This window comes from Spea bombifrons, chromosome 3, assembly GCF_027358695.1.
Source record: "Spea bombifrons isolate aSpeBom1 chromosome 3, aSpeBom1.2.pri, whole genome shotgun sequence".
In the NCBI taxonomy this organism is placed as follows: Eukaryota; Metazoa; Chordata; class Amphibia; order Anura; family Pelobatidae; genus Spea; species Spea bombifrons.
Window position 1 is genome coordinate 62,368,263 of NC_071089.1, and position 18,246 is coordinate 62,386,508.

An 18,246-nucleotide genomic window follows, 5' to 3' on the forward strand; every position below is an offset into this window, starting at 1 on the left:
ACTGCAATGTTTGGAACATATTAGCACTATAATGGTTACATAACAAGTGTTAAAATGCATCTAGTAAAATTCTATCTGTTGTAATTGTCAAAAAATATATACTTTTGTTTATCATTTCTGCTTTTTCTAGCTGCATAGTGGAACCAATTTCCCAGTGTATCACATTTTAATAAAAATCTAGTTTGGGAGCAGTGATGTGCGTCATTCATGTTTAGCCTTGTAACAACCAAAATAGAGGAAAATGTCAGGCAAAATCAGGACAAATACCTCAATACATTTTGTCTTTTTTTATTTTTACTTGCACTGGCTATGTATAGGTTTTATGGGTGAAACCATGATTTTTTTTTCTTAATTGTATAATTTTTTTTTTTTTTTCCAAACGAAAGGCTTACTTGTCCTGATAAAAATATATTTCATTTGTGGGAGTACGCTAAATGAGTTAGTGGGAAGTCTTAAAGACATAAAAACGAGAATATTGCTCTGGTTGTTTTTGGAAAACTTTGTAAAATAACAATGACCCTTAAGTGGTCAAAGCGCTCTCTGATAGTGTAATTATGCATCCTTACTATGCATTTAAATTCCTAGTACCCATGACAGTGCCAGGGCTACCATATCATTCCTTTATTCCCCATGCCATCCTTGAGGACACCTTCCTTAATCCCTGACTTGGGCACTTCTTGTGCAGGACATCCAGGCAAACATGAATGGTAAAACTATTTTTTATTTTTGCCTTTATTCAGTTATTTTCATTTTTGAGTCAGTCTGTAGTATTCATTTCTAATAATTTTCCTTTTTTATTTTAGATAAGGACTGGGAAGATATCCGAAAGATGCCAGAATATCCTACACTGCAAAAAGACTTCAGGAGAACAACGTAAGATGCTGTGCATGGGTTAATAGAAGAATTGTTGTATGACAGGGTCCTTGGCAACTAATTCTGTCTGAGGAACCTCAAGGTCTCCAGAGCTATCATGTTTATGTTCCAATTATGTTAACTCTAAAGTACTCCCTCACCTCTTGCTTCTAGTGTAGTCAATGCATTCTTGTGTGTTTAAAGCAAGATTTATATCCTAATTCCCTCTGCAATTTGTTATCCACCAATCTCCTGCAAAATATCAAAACCATTAAAGGGCTGAAAAAACTGAAACTGGTAAAGACAGGAATGGATGCTATTTATTACCTACAGGTCCCCTAAAAATATGGAGCTTTGGTCAAAAACATGGTGTACCTTATTTTCTTTATCCATTTTATTTCTGGAAATCAACATTGTTATGTGATACGCTACTTGTTATATCGGCACTGTAGAATATGGACGCTATATAAATCAATAAATAATAACTATCGCTAGGAATGGCTAAGCATAAAAGAGTGTCTGCTTGTAGGAAAAGGTTTACTTACATTAATCTATTTCCTGCAGTTGTGACCAGTCAGAGGATGTTCGCATTTTCTCTTAAGACATAGTACTAGTGGTTGGTAAGCATGCATAGTATTCCCACCGGCTCTCTGCTGCCTGTGAGTGTCATAAACAATATTTCAATGGAGGATGATCTGTTGAGTTTGAGGTGTTGGTTATGAAGGAATGGCAGTATAGTACATAATTGCTAGCTGACTTCTTAAAGAGGGAAGTAACATTATGCAGTGTATTGGATTCCAGAACATACTGTCTTATGAAAAAGAAAGTACACCCTCTTTGAATTATATGGTTAGACATAACAATCAAATGTTCCTTAAGAGGATTAAAAGATAGGTAAATACAACCTCAGACGAACAACACATGACATATTGAACCGTGTCATGATTTATTCAACAGAAATAAAGTCAAAATGGAGAAACCTTGTGTGAAAAACTAAGTAGACACTTACTGCTTCTAGAGGAATTAAGATGCTAAGTAGCATACAGGTGCTGCTAATAAATAAAACATATCCATCAAAATACCTGTTCATTGTCTCCTAGGTATGCTAACAGCAGTCTGATAAAGTACATGGAGAAGCACAAAGTGAAGCCCGACAGCAAAGTTTTCCTTCTGGTAAGTTTATTCATTTATTTCTATGGATAAAGATGTATAATACCTGTAGCAGTATTGGTCCATAAGAACATTGAGTCTTTAGTCAAACTCTCATTGGGCGAACATAGAAGACAATGCAGAGATACATGGGACTTCTGGACTTAATAAGATTCCATCTTATGTGACTAAAGATTCCATATTAATATTGTTGTTTATATTAGGGAAATGTGCTTAGAGTAAAATACATAAATACATAATAGTACAATATATGGATTGAAGTGATTACCTTTTTGGTTTACAAAGCCTCCATTATAGTGTTTTAGGCACTTCACTAAATGAAGCATACCTTAAAGGCACAGAACAAACTGCTCTGAAGCAAAACAACCAATATAATTCACATAAATGACCCCCCCCACACACACACATATATATATATGTGGGGGGTATATATATATATAAGCTATTTTATCACTTATGTTATGGTTATTCAAACTATGGTGTCTTATGATGAAATATCAATATATATTAAGGGGCATTGCTGTCTCAGCACCTTGAAGCACTTACAATTACAACATGTATTTTGTTGCTTAGAAATATACTACGGTAGCTTATATGTATCAAATCAGTTATAGGAAAAATGTCTTCACTGGATATCTTTTTCCTGCTATGTACCCAGAAATAATGTTTATTCTCAGAACACTGTAACAAAATATCACAGTCATCGCATAATAGAATATTTCTAATACATTAATGACCGTATGTTACTATTGACTGATACTCTGTTGAAAAGAGTGCACAACTAAAAAGTCATATTATTGCAAAGTAATACTGCTGTAGTCATTAATAGGAGTACAATAATTCATAGTTCTAACATTAACAGGGACACTTAGAGCAGTTATTGATTATCAGGATCAGAGATCGCTTCTTTAATCGGACAGCTTTTTTTTTTTTTTTTTTTTAATATAATTTATTGGATTTTTCAAATATATAAAACACATATAAAAAAACATACACAGTATATGAAGAATATACACAACAATTCGTTAGTAAACTAGAGTTACAACTCTTACTGATACAAACCCATTATAATTAAGGAATAAAATGAGCTACTCAGGTCCACTTCAAATAAACTACATTAATATCCTTAAACAGTAATGAGGCATATATAAATCTTCATAATACCCTACATTCATACACATACACGCAGGACGCAAACAAACGAGAGTGGCGGTGGACAGCTTCGGATTTGAAGGTGCTGTTCCACCTAGAAGTTTTTCTCCTTTTGTTCCCCTTTGTTTATTTACATTGATTATGTACTACTCATGTATACATGTCAAATAAACGTAGTCCTGTTTTAAAATAATGCACCATTTTTCTGTAGTTTCTTGGTTAAAACTTTTCAATGCCTCTTAATTTGCTGTCTCTGCACTGTTCTGTAACCAACTGCCTGCTCGTTTCTTACATCAAAAAGGTGCGTTTGCTTGAAGGTCTATTAGTTTAAAAGGGACTGCGAGTGGTAGTAGGAGGTCAGATTGTTATGTAATATATGTGGTACAGCACCTTTTATGTACCTAGGTACTCTCTTAAAAAACTTTCTAAAAGCAGTAGCAATAGAACAAAGTTGTGCTCTATGAGAGTTTCCTCTTTATGTCCTATGTGACCTATCCTAGTTTTGTATAAAAATGGTTACTTCAGTAGACTATTCTATGTTCATGCCATTCTATCAATTTTAGAATTCCAACATAGAGAACATTGTAGAGGATATTTTCTACTTTTATTTTTGGCAGCTTCAGAAACTTCTTACTATGGACCCAACAAAAAGAATAACCTCAGAACAGGCGCTACAAGATCTCTATTTTCAAGAGGATCCGTTGCCAACATCAGAGTATGTATTTTTACATTTTTCACATTTTAGTTTTCTTGCATATTGTGTTCTGAATCCTTATGTACCTCCACTTCTTTAAGCATTATAGAAGGATCATTTATTAGTTCTCACAGTAATATGTGTTCTACAAGTAAGTATAAGTTGAATAGTATTTGTTAAGTATGTAGCCTCATAACTGACTCTGTATCCTGTATTCCTGCATGTTGCCGCTTCTCACAGCGCCTGACAGCTTTGCTGCCACGTCATTTGGCTTGGAATTCACAGCACAATGTCATTGACATTGCGAGTGACATTGAACCATTTTGTGTGTGCACAATTCATGCGTAAGGGAAAAGCGTTGGAGTACTGGTACAGAATAAAATAACAGGGCACCATGCCAGTGTCTTTTTTTTTTTTTTTAAATTGTATTCAGTAAGGAACAGTAGTTTTAGTTCACATGTTAAGCCGTTACAGGAACTCTGTTTTAATGCCCAAAGTTTACTCTGTTACAGCATATTCAATGTATTTATGATTTAGCCCCAATTAGTATTATATTTTAAGTTAACATTAATCCATACTACTTTAATCATATATTATAGGTGTTGTACATATATTGTGAGAAGCACAGTTTATTTTCCATAAAATTAATCATTTCATCTACTTTAACTGTATCCTTATCTCTCATAATTAACATGAATGATGTTGAATTATTTATTTGTTGGTGTATATTGAAATGTGAACTCAATAAATAGACAGCACCCATTTTCAGTGCAGTGTGGTCTTGAGATTTGGCAGTATGTAACAGTATGTTACATTTACAGATCACAAGCAGATTCTGCAATGCTATTACAAATCAGCTCTATAATTCTGACCTATTACACCTTTAAAATATGTATAGCTCCTATTACACATCACATCGACCACCTTTCCTTGGGGTTATTTATAAGCAGTGCACTTTAAATAAAAAATATACGCTACTTTTTCTTGTACTATTGTATGTGTATATGGGCAGGTGGTTGTAAGGGCAGTGTATATGGGTAGAGCATATGTGTGTAAGGGCAGTGTATGGGTGTGTTGGCATGCACTGCATGACATCATATCCTTGCTCGCCGGCTTTAAGCAGGTAGCCCTCACTTGCTCTCCCTTACATGTACACACATATATACTTCTGTTTATTAACCCTCGCCTCACATCATGTTTTGGGGGGCAGGGCCCCCAATGAATTGCTTTACCTAGGGCTTACAATGCTGTTTAGATGGCCCTGTGCATGAGTGAATCACAGGCAAATTGATAATCAGTGTTCCCTCTAAGCTTGTGCGCGCGCACATAGCTTTTTTAGAGAGCGCACACGTCCAAAAATTGTGCGCACAACAGTTTTTCCCAAAAAAAGAAAAAAATAATATTTTTTTTTAAACTTTATGTGGCGCGGATATTGTGCGCACGAAATTTTTGCTCTGTGAAAATTTTTGCACAAGAGAAATTTTGTGCGCACGCAAACTAAGAAAAATTAGATGGAACATTGGTTGTGATGTATAGAATTATTTAAAATGTCATTGAAAGCAGCATGCAGCTGAAAATGTTGACACTTAACCGAATCAGCTCATTATTTTTGTATACCATGCATGGACACAAATAATGTAATTTAAATGCTAACATAAAATGTATGCACTAAAAACAGCTTTACAAGTATCTGTATTTGTGGCATACAAAGTTGACAATGTAAAACCATTGCATATTTTTTAACTTAAAAAAAAAAACAGTTTTAGCAAGGATTTTTTTTGTCAGAGGTTTCATTTTACAAAAATGCAAGCGGCATACATAAGCATTTATTTTAGCCTATGTGGTTGTGGGTGTCACACACAATTCATAAGACCACTTTGCTTGCAAATTATGTTCAATGTGCGTTAACTTTGTTTATGTGAGCTCTTGCACAGCTCCCAGCCGTCTTACATAATTAAAGTCAGACAGTCCACAATAATTTAGCACTTTAGAATTTCTTAAGCAATCCTCTTAAATTAATGTTTTGATAATGTAATATAAGATTAAAGAACCATACAGTATAGCATATCGTCACCTAAAAATAATCAGGAAAGCATGAAATATACCTTCTTAAAGCTTTTTAGCTGAAACTGGTTTAGATGTATGCCCAAAATGTCCAAGACTGTAATGGGTTTCATAACAAGTAACAGAATTATTTTATTACCAATATTCAAAAATGCCTGTATGGTGTGCGAAAAAATGTTGACAATATTTAGGCAGTTATTTTAAGCTCTGATAATTACCATCAAAATGCATTTTTGTTGGTAGGTTTACTTAGTTAAAGATAATATATGTTAATCGTGCAACCTTTTATGTTTACTAATTGTTTTTTCTCAGTGTTTTTGCAGGGTGCCAGATACCATATCCAAAACGAGAGTTTCTGAATGAAGATGAGCCAGAGGAAAAAGCGGACAAGGTATGAAGCCAAGAATTTAGATCAATATTTCACCAGTACGTAATTTACCTTTCATGGGCCCAGAGGCGTATCTACTGAAAATAGCGCCTATGGCAAGCACTGAAATTGCGCCCCTGTCCAAATATCTAAAACCCATTTACTAGCCCCTGCTTCCCATATATATATATATATATATATATATATATGCTCTCAATGCATCCACACATTAACTCATGCTCTCCCTCATTCAGACAATTCATCCACACATTAACTCATGCTCTCCCTCATTCAGACAATTCATCCACACATCAACACATTAACTCATGATCTCCCTCATTCAGACAATTCATCCACACATTAACTCATGCTCTCCCTCATTCAGACAATACATTCACATATTAACTCATGCTCTCCCTCATTCAGACAACTCATCCACACATTAACTCATGCTCTCTCTCATTCACTCAATGCATCCACACATTAATGCACATTCTTTACTTATATCTACCCCTCTCCCTCCCCTATCACTTTTCAACCCCCTCCCTCCCTCCCTTCCTTCCTTATCACTTTCTACCCCCCTCTCCCTCCCCTATCACTTTTTAATCCCCTCCCTCTCTCCCTTATCACTTTCTAACCCCCTCCCTCCCTTATCACTTTCTAACCCCCTCCCTCCCTCCCTTATCACTTTCTAACCCCCTCCCTCCCTCCCTTATCACTTTCTAACCCCCTCCCTCCCTTATCACTTTCTAACCCCCTCCCTCCCTCCCTTATAACTTTCTAACCCCCTCCCTCCCTCCCTTATCACTTTCTAACCCCCTCCCTCCTTTATCACTTTCTAAACCCCCCCCCCCTCTCTCACCTTGAAGTCCAGCGACGGGAGCACGATGCTGCTGTCTTCCTGCACCGCTCGCTGGTGCCCGCTGCTTCACTGCTGAGCGCCGTAATATGACGTCATATTTCGGCGCCCAGCAGTGAAGCAGCGGGCACCAGCGAGCGGCTTTTAAACGCTGTCTTCTTTTTTTGATGCGGGGGAGAACGAGGGGCGCTGAGCGGTTGCTAGGCGCCCCTCTCCTCCGCATCAAAAAAATAAAAAAAAATAATGCCCCCCTTGAGATGGCGCCCATGGCACGTGCCATTGCGGCCATACCCTATATACGCCTCTGCATGGGCCACATCTTTGTCATCTTATGCTATACAGAATATCAAACAATATAACAGCAATATAAGCAGTATGCTCTGTGGCCTAGCTGACGATTGAATAAGAACATGCTCTGTTATAAGTAGGTTTAAGTTAGCAGACATTTAGCTAGGGCACCAAAGTTAACCCTTTGAAATCAGCAAAGAGGATGGAGACAGGCAGGATAGAGACATACCAGGTATAAACAAGGGGTTACAGCAGGAGATGAAGGGTTCAGGGGTGGATCAGATGCAATGACATAATTATACCTGTAAGAGAGGGAGATCATTGAAATTACCGTATTTGCTCGATTATAAGATGACCCCACAAAATTTGAATATTAATTTAGAAAACGCCTGAATATAAGACTACCCTATAGGAAAAAAGTTTTACTAGTAAATATTAATTCATGTAAACTATTTTTTTCATATTTAATAAAAGCTATGATTGAAAAAATGCATTTCTTGTTTTTATTTCCTTATATTTGCCAACCTGTCCCCAGTTATGCACATCTGACCCAAAGGCTTGCTACTCTGCCCCCCAGATATGCTTTATACTTCCCTATATGCCACTCTGCCTCCCTGATATGCCACTCTGCTCCCCAGGTATGCCTTATACCCCCTATGTGCCATTCTGCCTCCCTGATATGTCTTATACCCCCATATATGCCAGACATACCAATGCATCCCCAGGCTTGTCCCTCATGCTTCAGACTCCTTGGTGTCAAGTGGGGGCAGCGGGTGAACGTCCGCGCGATGCTGCTACCTGGCATCTCCACCGGGGCTTCTATGAATGAGCACCGGAAGGTCATGTCATGCTGGCATAGAAGCCCCGGCAGAAGTGCCAGGCAGTAACGGAGGTTGTCTGCGCACATCGTGCAGACGTTCACTGGCTGCCAGAGAGGAGGATCCAGGTCCCCTGAAGCGCTGCAGGGTATCCTCCTCTCTGGCAGCTGGTGAACGTCTGCACGATGTGCGCAGACAACCTCCGTTACTGCCTGGCACTTCTGCCGGGGCTTCTATGCCAGCATGACATGACCTCCGCTGCTGCATGGTACTTCTGATGGGGCTTCTATGGTGGAGCACCCGAAGGTCATGTCAGACTTGCGCACCGTCACAGAAGCTCCGCCAGAAGTATTTGAGGTCTTATGATAAGGTGACCTCTAATATATGAATATAAAAACCTTGTCTTATATTCAAACAAATACAGTAATACAGATTGCAGGTGAAAAGTTGGATGAAAGCATGAAGACCAAGGATGGATGTCTGGATAGTCCAGTCTAATTATTATCTGTCCATTTATAAAGCATCCACTTGGACCCCTTGGAATAAATGTCTGCTATACTAGACAGCCTTTAAACAAAGCCCGTCAGGGGTGCAAAGGCCAGATCACCACTCATGGACAGCTAATAAGTCCCATAAAGGCACTGACTGTGTAGTGTCTTCACTGAAGGTCCCGTTCTTATGGAGATTATTTTTCCCCAGAGGAGCACCACTTCCGCATCTTCTTCATCTTATATTTTCTATCTTGTATCTTCTCTCTTCTTTTTTCTATCTTCAAAAGCTATCTGCTATGTTCTATCTTTGTCCGCATCTGCGTGGACATAATCCAGCGTGAATGGCCGCCAAAATGGCAGCGCTTGCGATGATGTCATCTTCCTGATCCTTCAATGGGGGAGAGGATGTCACTGCAAGCAACGCAGTGATGCAGTGATGTCCTGTCCCCCATTTGAAGGATCAGGGAGAGGGCATCACCACAATCGCCACCATTTTGGAGGAAGTTCCCGTCGGGTTATGTCCATGGAGATGCGGATGAAGATAGCAGATTGAAGAAGAGATCATTCCCAAAATAAAAATACCTCTTGTTGTGGATACATAAATGAATCTGGTTATATGGTTCATTTTGATTTCTGTGTTATTTTTCCTTTTTCACATCTATTGTACAGTAGACTTCTAATTATATCTACAAAGCCAAGGCCTCCTCCTTGTTTCGAACAATGTGGCCTACACACTGCTGCTTTATCCAATACCATCTGCTCCTTTTTAGGGTAAAACATTTGGTATACCACTGAAATGTACTACTTTGCAAACTGCTAATACAAATCCCAATTCTCTAAATAAATAGAGTAATTATCTATGCACCAATGTCTAATCAGCTTCTATTTCTGGAAAATATGCTTAATACATTGGAAAAAGTATCACCAGGCAGAACAATCAGTTAGAATTTATCTTGAGGAAAGAGCCCTCACGCAATACAAATACATTTCTAGCATGATACGTATGTACAATCATAGAAGATGGCATCACTAGTGCTTCTGTTTAGACATCAGAAAAGGCACTTGATATGCTTTACTGCAGATTCCTTAAGTCTGTCCTGATTTAGTATCACACCATAATATTAATGTTACTAAATCCCAAGGTCTGGCATTGGAACTTTCATCAGAAATGGAAGAGGCTTTAAAACAAGTATTTAGTTTTAAGCTGCTTACATTTTAGACTAGGCTTCTAAATGTCATTTTCATCACCAATGGTGAGTGATTAAAACAGGATGGCATACTTAGGCATCATTTGAGATACCCTGGTTAGAGGGGATAGTAGCAGCTAAAATAACAGTATTACAGAAATGTTGTACTGATTTGGAATTTTTAGCTCCACCTGCGCTCTTCCCTACTTAAAACATCTCAAACTTAAATGATCTGCTTTAAAATGCTAGAAAAGAGATCCAGTCTAATATTCTACAATTACCTATCTAGAAAGGCGGCCTTGGGATCTCTTCTCTTAACACATCTCTCAGATACAAGTACATGGCAGAACTGGTAGCATTTGCAGTATTTAGCACAGACAGTACAACTTAATGTCAAAAGGAAGACAATCGGTTGGATAGATTATGAGAATGTCTCATATCTTGTGCTACTGTTTGAAGCTGAGTGAACTTTGGGCTTTTAACCCACTCCATTAAGTTCATACATTTAATTTTCATAGCTATAAAGTTAAATATATCTAGGAAGTGGGAGATTTCTCTGACTCAAGGTCATTCTGTTAAAGATTAGCACAGGGTAAGCATCCATCTCTGACACAAAAGGACTTGTAGTGCAGATTACAATGTAACAATATGCTCATCTCAAGGTTAATCTTCCTTTTTCAAATCAGAAATGTACATATAACAGTAGATTAATAATGCATTTTGTATTGTGTGTAGTAACCAAGTAGTCCGTTGGTTTTATTGGACTTTAAAAATGATACGAGCCGTGCAGGGAACTAGAATTCATGTTTGCCTTATCTAAGAAAAAAATCACATATGCAAAACTACAAAAAGCATAAATGGAAGATGTAACCTTTGTGACATATGACCAAGGTGTGGCTCTTCTTGCTACTGCTGCAAGAACTGTTGTCCCTCTCCTTGCTGTCTAGGTGTTTAGGGGGGGGCGTAGTTACATCTTCACTTTTTTTCAGATCTGTCTACTCCTACTCCTATAAAGAAGATGTTCAGTTTGTAAGAAAATATATAGGGCCAAACACAAACTTCGTATCAGGAACAACACATAAATATGTATGTGCGTCAAAAATAGGCAGAGTCACTTAGATGCAAACAAAGGTGAAACGTTTAATGCGAACAAAAATAGACGAATATAAAAAGTAGGTAACAAAAATACGAAACAAGTCTTACAAAACCTTCAAGAGGAATTTAGTTCATGACATCTGTCCTATGCATTCCTGATGGAGGGAGGGAGTGTTGGGACGTGAAGAGTCCGTGGATGGCAAATACATCTTCTCTCGACCCATGCCTCTCCATGTCTTACAAAAGCCTAGCTTATATGTGGATTGGATAGTGATGTCAGTGTATTGGTCTTCACCTAATTGGGTAAACATGCTCACTAAGATCTTTACACGTCGAAACCCTATTTTAGGTGGTCACTGTACGTGTATTGTAATGCCCTTTTAGAGTTACAACTATACCATGCATTAGCAAGCTACTATCCTATCTATAGAATGCCTGTTCAGCAAATCCTTCATTCTATATTTAAGGTCAAGGAAACCTTGAAGCCTATTATTGAAACATATTAATATATCTTAATAATCATTTATTTATGAACAATGATTACATATCTTTGACTATTGCCTATACCAATAATTATATATGGTCCATTTCTTAATTGAGGTTAGAAAATGTATTAGAATCTTTTACACAGTTTAAACTCAATGCACTTACACTCTACATAAAAGTTTTATTTGTGCACACGCTCGACATTCAATTGCCTTAAGGTCATTTAACTTGCCCTCCATAAAATAATGTTGCTGTGGGAGGATACCATGTTTTCTTTAAAGCCTTTTACTCTATTGCCTAGTATTTTGTTCTCTGGGAAAATTACCCTCCTAAATAGCATGGGCTGCATTATTCAGCCACTGGTTGTACAACTGTAAGTAGCACTAGCCATTATTATAGGAAAAATAAATGATGACTGTAAAAGTTACATTAATTAAGTAACCAAGGAAATGTAAATTATTTGATCACTGTTCACATTTGTCAGCATTATCAAAATACAGGACGCAGTCCAGAAGCATTGAATTTGATAACCATGTAAGAGCAATTAATACGTATAGCCTGACCATTTTCCTGCCTGCTGTAAAATGTCATGCCCTTGTTTTATGTAACATAATGTCTATCCAGTGCATGACTAAATTCCTTTCCTTCATTTTCACACTGTATTAAAACCAGGAGACATAAGCAGGAAGTATACAGTTGTTTAAAAAAAAGTGCACCCTCTTTGAATTCTATGGTTTTACATATCCAGACATAACAATCATCGGTTCCTCAGCAGTTCTAAAAGGTGTCTTGATTTATTCAACAAAAGTAAAGCCAAAATGGAGAAGCCATGTGTGAAAAACTAAGTACACCTTATGATTAAATAGCTTGTAGAACCGCCATTAGAAGCAATAACTTGAATCAGTAGTTTTCTGTAAGAATTTATCAGTCTCCCATATTGTTGTGGAGGAATTCTGGCCAACTCTTCTTTACAACATTTCTTAAGTTTATTGAGGTTTGCGGGCATTTTGTTTTGCGGACATGACTGAACTTTCTTTTTCACATGACAGCCATTGCTATATGAGAATCAACATGTCCCACTGGGGCATTTTAAGATAGGAAGATTTGAAGGGGATATCTTAATGTTTGTAGCTCTTCGTTTTCATCTTCGTGAAAATATAATTCACGCTTCAGACCATGTATCTGCTATTCTGCAAAACACTTATGAACTTCAAATTCAAATACATAAGTTACATGGTAATACAATATGCTAGAAATATATTTATTTTATTTTTTAGAATCAACAGGCACAGAATCAGCATCAACAGCAAGCAGCTAACCAGCAACAGCAGACGACAAACCAGCAAGTCCAACAGCAGAACAGCAGCCAGACTAATGGCACAAGTGGAACCGGTGGAGCTACTGGAACAACACTGCAACACAGCCAAGACTCCGGACATAACCCGGGACCTCCGAACAAAAAACCACGCATGGGGCCTTCAGCCAATAATTCGGGTGGACCTTCCCTCATGAATTCTGATTATCAGGTGCTTATATTTTCTTAGATCGCACAATTAGTTACCTGCCAATAATGTAAGAATTTATATTTTGTATGTTTTGAATGAACTCAACAACACCATGTAAGTGACTACTACATGTTACAGATTTTTGTGAAATTATTTTTAAGATTAAGCCCTCAAACAACCAGACAAACCCATGCATGGGTGGTATCGCTGTACTTGAGATGTTGCTGAACAAACATTAGGGTGTTGTTTGACATAAACCACAATGTGTGTGGCGAAAAAAAACACACACACAAAAAATAGCACCACAAATTTTGACAAAGGCTGGTGGTAAAATTAGTGCTGGAAAGGGTTAAAATACAGTCGTTTGAAATATCCTGGGTTGTCTAGTCATATATGATTTGATGGGGTAAATTGAAGTGACCAGCTTCAAAGAATGACATGGTGGCAGAAGGACCATATGTCAAAGCTCCAAGTTAAAAAATGTTCACTTCCCAAATGTGGTGTTTTACCTTCCAAACAACCCGACAAACCTATGCATGGGTGTTATCATTGTACTCGGGAGATGTTGCTGAACATATATTGGGGTGCTGTTTGATAGTGACGTATATCAGGAGCTATAAATTCATACCTGAAGTGTGATTTGTGTGAGACAAATAAAAACAGAATTGCTACCACAAACTTTGGCAAAGGCTGCTTGTAGAATCTCATGCATGGAAAGGGTTAAAATACCAGCATTTGAAATAACTTGTGGTGTCTAGTTTTCAAAAATATGTGGTTTGAAGGGACAAATTGAATTAACCAGCTTCAAAGGTGGCCCAATTAGGACATGAGGCAGTAGGACCAGATGTCAAAGTTCAAATGCGCAGTTACCACAAGTGTCATTTTACCTCCCAAATAACCTGACAAACTCATGCATGGGGTATCACTGTACTTGAGAGATGTTGCTGAACACATATTGGGATGTTGTGTGACAGTGACATATACCAGGAGCTGTACATCCATACCAATTTGTGTGATAAAAAAACCACAAAATAAATTACTACCAAAAAGTTTGACAAAGGGTGGTAGTAGAATAGAGCATGGAAATGGTTCAAATATTAGCACTTTGGGGTGTCTAGTTTCCAAAGATATATGGTTTGATTGGGTAAATTGCATTGGCCGGCTTAAGATACTCAAAATAGCACATGGGGCAGAATGACCAGATTTGGAAAAAATGGGTTTGAAATAGCAAAATATTACTTGCACTTATTGTCCTATAAATTGCAGAAAAAAAGCAAAAAAAACTAAAAACAAAGACATTGGGTATTTCTAAACTCAGGACAAATAGTGGAATCTCTTTAGCAGTTTTTCAAATAACAGTGAGAAAAAGTGAGGGGGGGGTAAATTTTTCATCATATTTTATTTTTTTATATATATGAAATTAGATGATATGACCAAAAAAATAGTACCTGAAGAAATCCCTTCACCTAAAACAATGTATATAATTTGTATGGGTACTCTAAATGGAAGAAAAGAAAATTACAACTAAATACGAGCACAGCAAAAGTGTTAAAACATCCTTGGTCACAAAGGGTACAAAAAATAAAAAACAGCCTGGCCCGTAAGGGGTTAAAGCAAGGTGAGGGGAGAGAGGGTAAGCGAATGTACAGTAACTGGTAGGTAGGTGGACACCTTGGTTCTGAGACAGGCAGGCAATGCCAGAGGAGACTAGCGTAAGGTGAGCGAAAAAGTAACAAATCACCAAATCACAACACAGAAGGGCAAGTGAAGATGCGAGCCAGATCAAAACCAGATCTAATATCTTCATGCCAAATCAGTGAAGCAGGAGACAAGGCCAAAAAACAAGCTGGATCAAGAAACAATTGCAAAAAGTCACTAGAACCGATGATTGTACACGTGGGGGGGGTTAGTATTTTCTTTTTGGGCAAGATGTGGGTTCTCCTCCAAATGTCTATTGAGCAGAAACTCAGTACCTAATACCTCATTTGGTGGTCTGCAAACTGAGTTTTTTTTTTTATGTTGCTAAGACTTAGAGGTCTTATATATAGATAAGGTACACCAAAATGAGCATACAATGCTCACTACAGCTTTGTCAGAGGAAATAAATTGAGGCATTCCCTCTGTTCATCCCATATATAAAGCCTCACTCTCTATTGGCTGCAATTAACAGCCCTCCTTTTTTATTATACAAGAACACCAATTTAGCATCACACGCCATCTCATTTTCTTTTTATTGTTATTATTATTGCTAGTACACACCATTATCTTTAATGGAAAAGTACTAAATACAAGTTGAAACAATAGTTCTTTAGAAGAAATATGATACATGTCTTTGCTACAGTAGTACCCATAATTCCCTATTTTCTCACCACGTTTAAAAAAAAAAATCCAAGTGATTTTTTTTTTTATACCTAGGCACATATGTAATCTAAACTGTGAACCTGTGTTAAAATCTAAAAAGAAAAGGAAGACACTAAGTAAATCATAGTGTACTAGAAGATGTCTAGTAAATCACGCATATTGTCCTTGTACATGAATACTTTAACTCCCCTTTTCATTTTTAATATCCTTCCACGTAACAGTAAACCTTCCTGCATACATGCTTGCAGCAGAATAAAGTAACCTTATCATGTTCCTTGTAATTGTACAGATGTAACTTGAGATTCAAATTGGATTGCAGGGTGTAACACTGTTAAGGTCAAAGCCACTACAGCTATATGTATTCCTACATTTTAACCAGCTATTGTATGACACAGTGGATGAATGATCATGCATACACTTCAATTTCTTTCCAAATTGTCATTGGAAACGTATTGTATTGTTTATCATATTGTTGTTGTTGTTTAATTAATGAATTAATGATCGTAAAAGTACATTGGCTTTAAGCTGAGAAATAAATTGAGTAATATATACATTGATGATCATAATTATCATGAATAAAATTTATGACGATAGGTTGATTGGAAAAGGTACTTTGCTGACATCCCATGAGAATATGTTCTGCAGTACGCAGCAAGCCTGTCTAAATGAATAAAATGCAGCTTAATCTGCTGACCTGGCTGTTCAATACCAAATGAGAGGGTTGTGATGAAGCATGAAGCAATTAGTAGTAAAGTCTGCAGTATATAGTAATGTACTGAACCTGGTAAAACTAGCTACTGTCAGTTTAACATATTATGCTTATTTCATGAAACCAGTGGGCTATTCCATGTATATTGTATTAGTAATATTCTCCAGTGTTATATCTGTATTTATGCACGATTATAATTGACACAGGAATAGTATGAATGTATTTTAAAGGAAAACGCAATTGCCAATGTAACATAATTGCAGTGACATGGGAAATACATTTTTTATAGCTTGCTGGATTCATCCATATTGCATAACACATCGGTCGGATCTGAAAGAAGATGCGCATCTTTATCTGTATACCGTCTGTGTTGTATGCTCCAACTATAGGCTAATTTCAACCAGTTTAAGCAGAGTGTTTGCAGAACCTTTTTTTTTCTTTCAGGATAGAGCCAATAGTAGAATAATTTTGGATCTGTGTACCTTGATCTATACTAACACATATGCAATATGTATACGTGAAAGAGTATCAGAAGCTCTGAAAACTGTAAACCTCTAATATGTATTTTTTTCTGTTTCTTTAAGCACTCTACTTCTCGTCTGGGTTACCAAAGCAATGTTCAGGGAACTTCTCAGCCTCAGAATACCATGGGCTATTCCACAACAACTCAACAGAGCTCACAGTACCATCAGTCCCACAGGTACTAAATGGACAATCAGCTGACATCAAAGAACACCAGATGCTCCAGTTGTATGAAACAAAGACTTGGCACAAACAGTGCACGTTTGGAACCAAGTAAAAAGTGCACGAGTGGGCTCTTCAAGACTCTGATGGTGTTAAAATATAGAAACGTAGAAAGTGAAGGCAGATGAGAACCATTCGGCCCATGTAGTCTGCCCAACCTTCTTTGTTTTTAGACATTATCAAGTTTGGTGAACCTCCATTTTTCTTAAATTCCGTAACCTTTGTCTGTTCCAGTCACATTGGTGAAAATATGTGATCTGAAACCAGCACTTACCCTTCCTTAATATTTTTTTATGGGAAACCAATTATTATCATTTTTTGTGCAGCTTGTCCATGCAGTAGCAGTGACAATGGTATGTCATCATGCTAGGTAGAGCCTGCTCTGTGGGACTTTATGTTGTAAAAAGAAATCTTTAAGCTTTCTAGCTTTGTATAGTTTTGTATTCATTGAAAAAAAAGAGCATAAATGCACCTTTTAAGCACTGTGTTCTGTTCACAGAACATTGGCATTTTGCATATGGATGTCAAGAACAGAAATCTTTACTGTTCCAAGTTTCTTATTTTGCTTTTTTAATTAACAGAATGATATATAGATATATATATATATATGTGTGTGTGTGGTTATCTCTGTCTAACTAACTAATCTGTGTATCTATATCCTTAGATCTAGGGAGAAAGAGATACATACACACAAAAAATAATTTAAAAAAAAGAAAAATCAATGTGCCTGCATCAGGAACGATGACGTAAATGCAGGACCCAACTCAGGAGTGGCTGAAGTAGTTTAAACCGTAGTACAGTTTTTTTGTACAACCATTAACTTATTCGTAAAATATCTGGAAAATCAGCTCGTGGGTGATTGGGGAAGTGTAGGGCCTATAGCAAAATGGGTCTCACACTTACAGAGGTAAGACCTTAAGATGGGGACGCTAATTTGGTACCAAGTGTTTGCCTGAACGTGAGAGAACCGAACAGAAAAAGCAGCTGTTGAGAGTACTCACCAGGAGTTTACAGGAAAGCTGAACATTTTATTTCCCTGATACCACTGTGTTATTAATGGCCAACCCCGGTGAACTGCTACAATAGAAGCCAGGTTTGCCTTACATAATACATTGTTAATGTGGGGAGTTCTGGTATATCATCTCAACTATCCATTGCACAGGGACAGCCTATCTTCCAGCAGACACTCGCTAGGGGCTAGCCCTTTGTAACTGTTCAAATGTCACAGGTTGGTCCATGGAAATAGGAAATGATAATGACCACAGCCTTTCTCTATTAACCATTCGTTCAGCAGATGGTTGTCCGTTGCTCATACCTTTAGATACTTACTAAATGAAAGTGAACCAGTAGGTGTATATGCACGATGCATGCTATGATGTTTACAGCTTTTGGGACAACCATGTG

General features: G+C 37.4%; 1 protein-coding gene across 1 annotated transcript in view; it reads left to right on the forward strand.

The window, feature by feature from the left end:
• The window catches only part of CDK19 (cyclin dependent kinase 19), a 61,685-nt gene extending 43,863 nt beyond the window's left edge, over positions 1–17,822 (forward strand). Inside the window, exons 8-13 of the mRNA XM_053460052.1 lie at positions 804–873; positions 1,953–2,025; positions 3,792–3,889; positions 6,245–6,323; positions 12,801–13,049; positions 16,683–17,822. Coding sequence (XP_053316027.1) covers positions 804–873; positions 1,953–2,025; positions 3,792–3,889; positions 6,245–6,323; positions 12,801–13,049; positions 16,683–16,805 — 692 coding nt within the window. The 3' untranslated portion in view covers positions 16,806–17,822. The remainder of the gene's footprint in view (positions 1–803; positions 874–1,952; positions 2,026–3,791; positions 3,890–6,244; positions 6,324–12,800; positions 13,050–16,682) is intronic.
• The last annotated feature ends 424 nt before the right edge of the window (positions 17,823–18,246 follow it).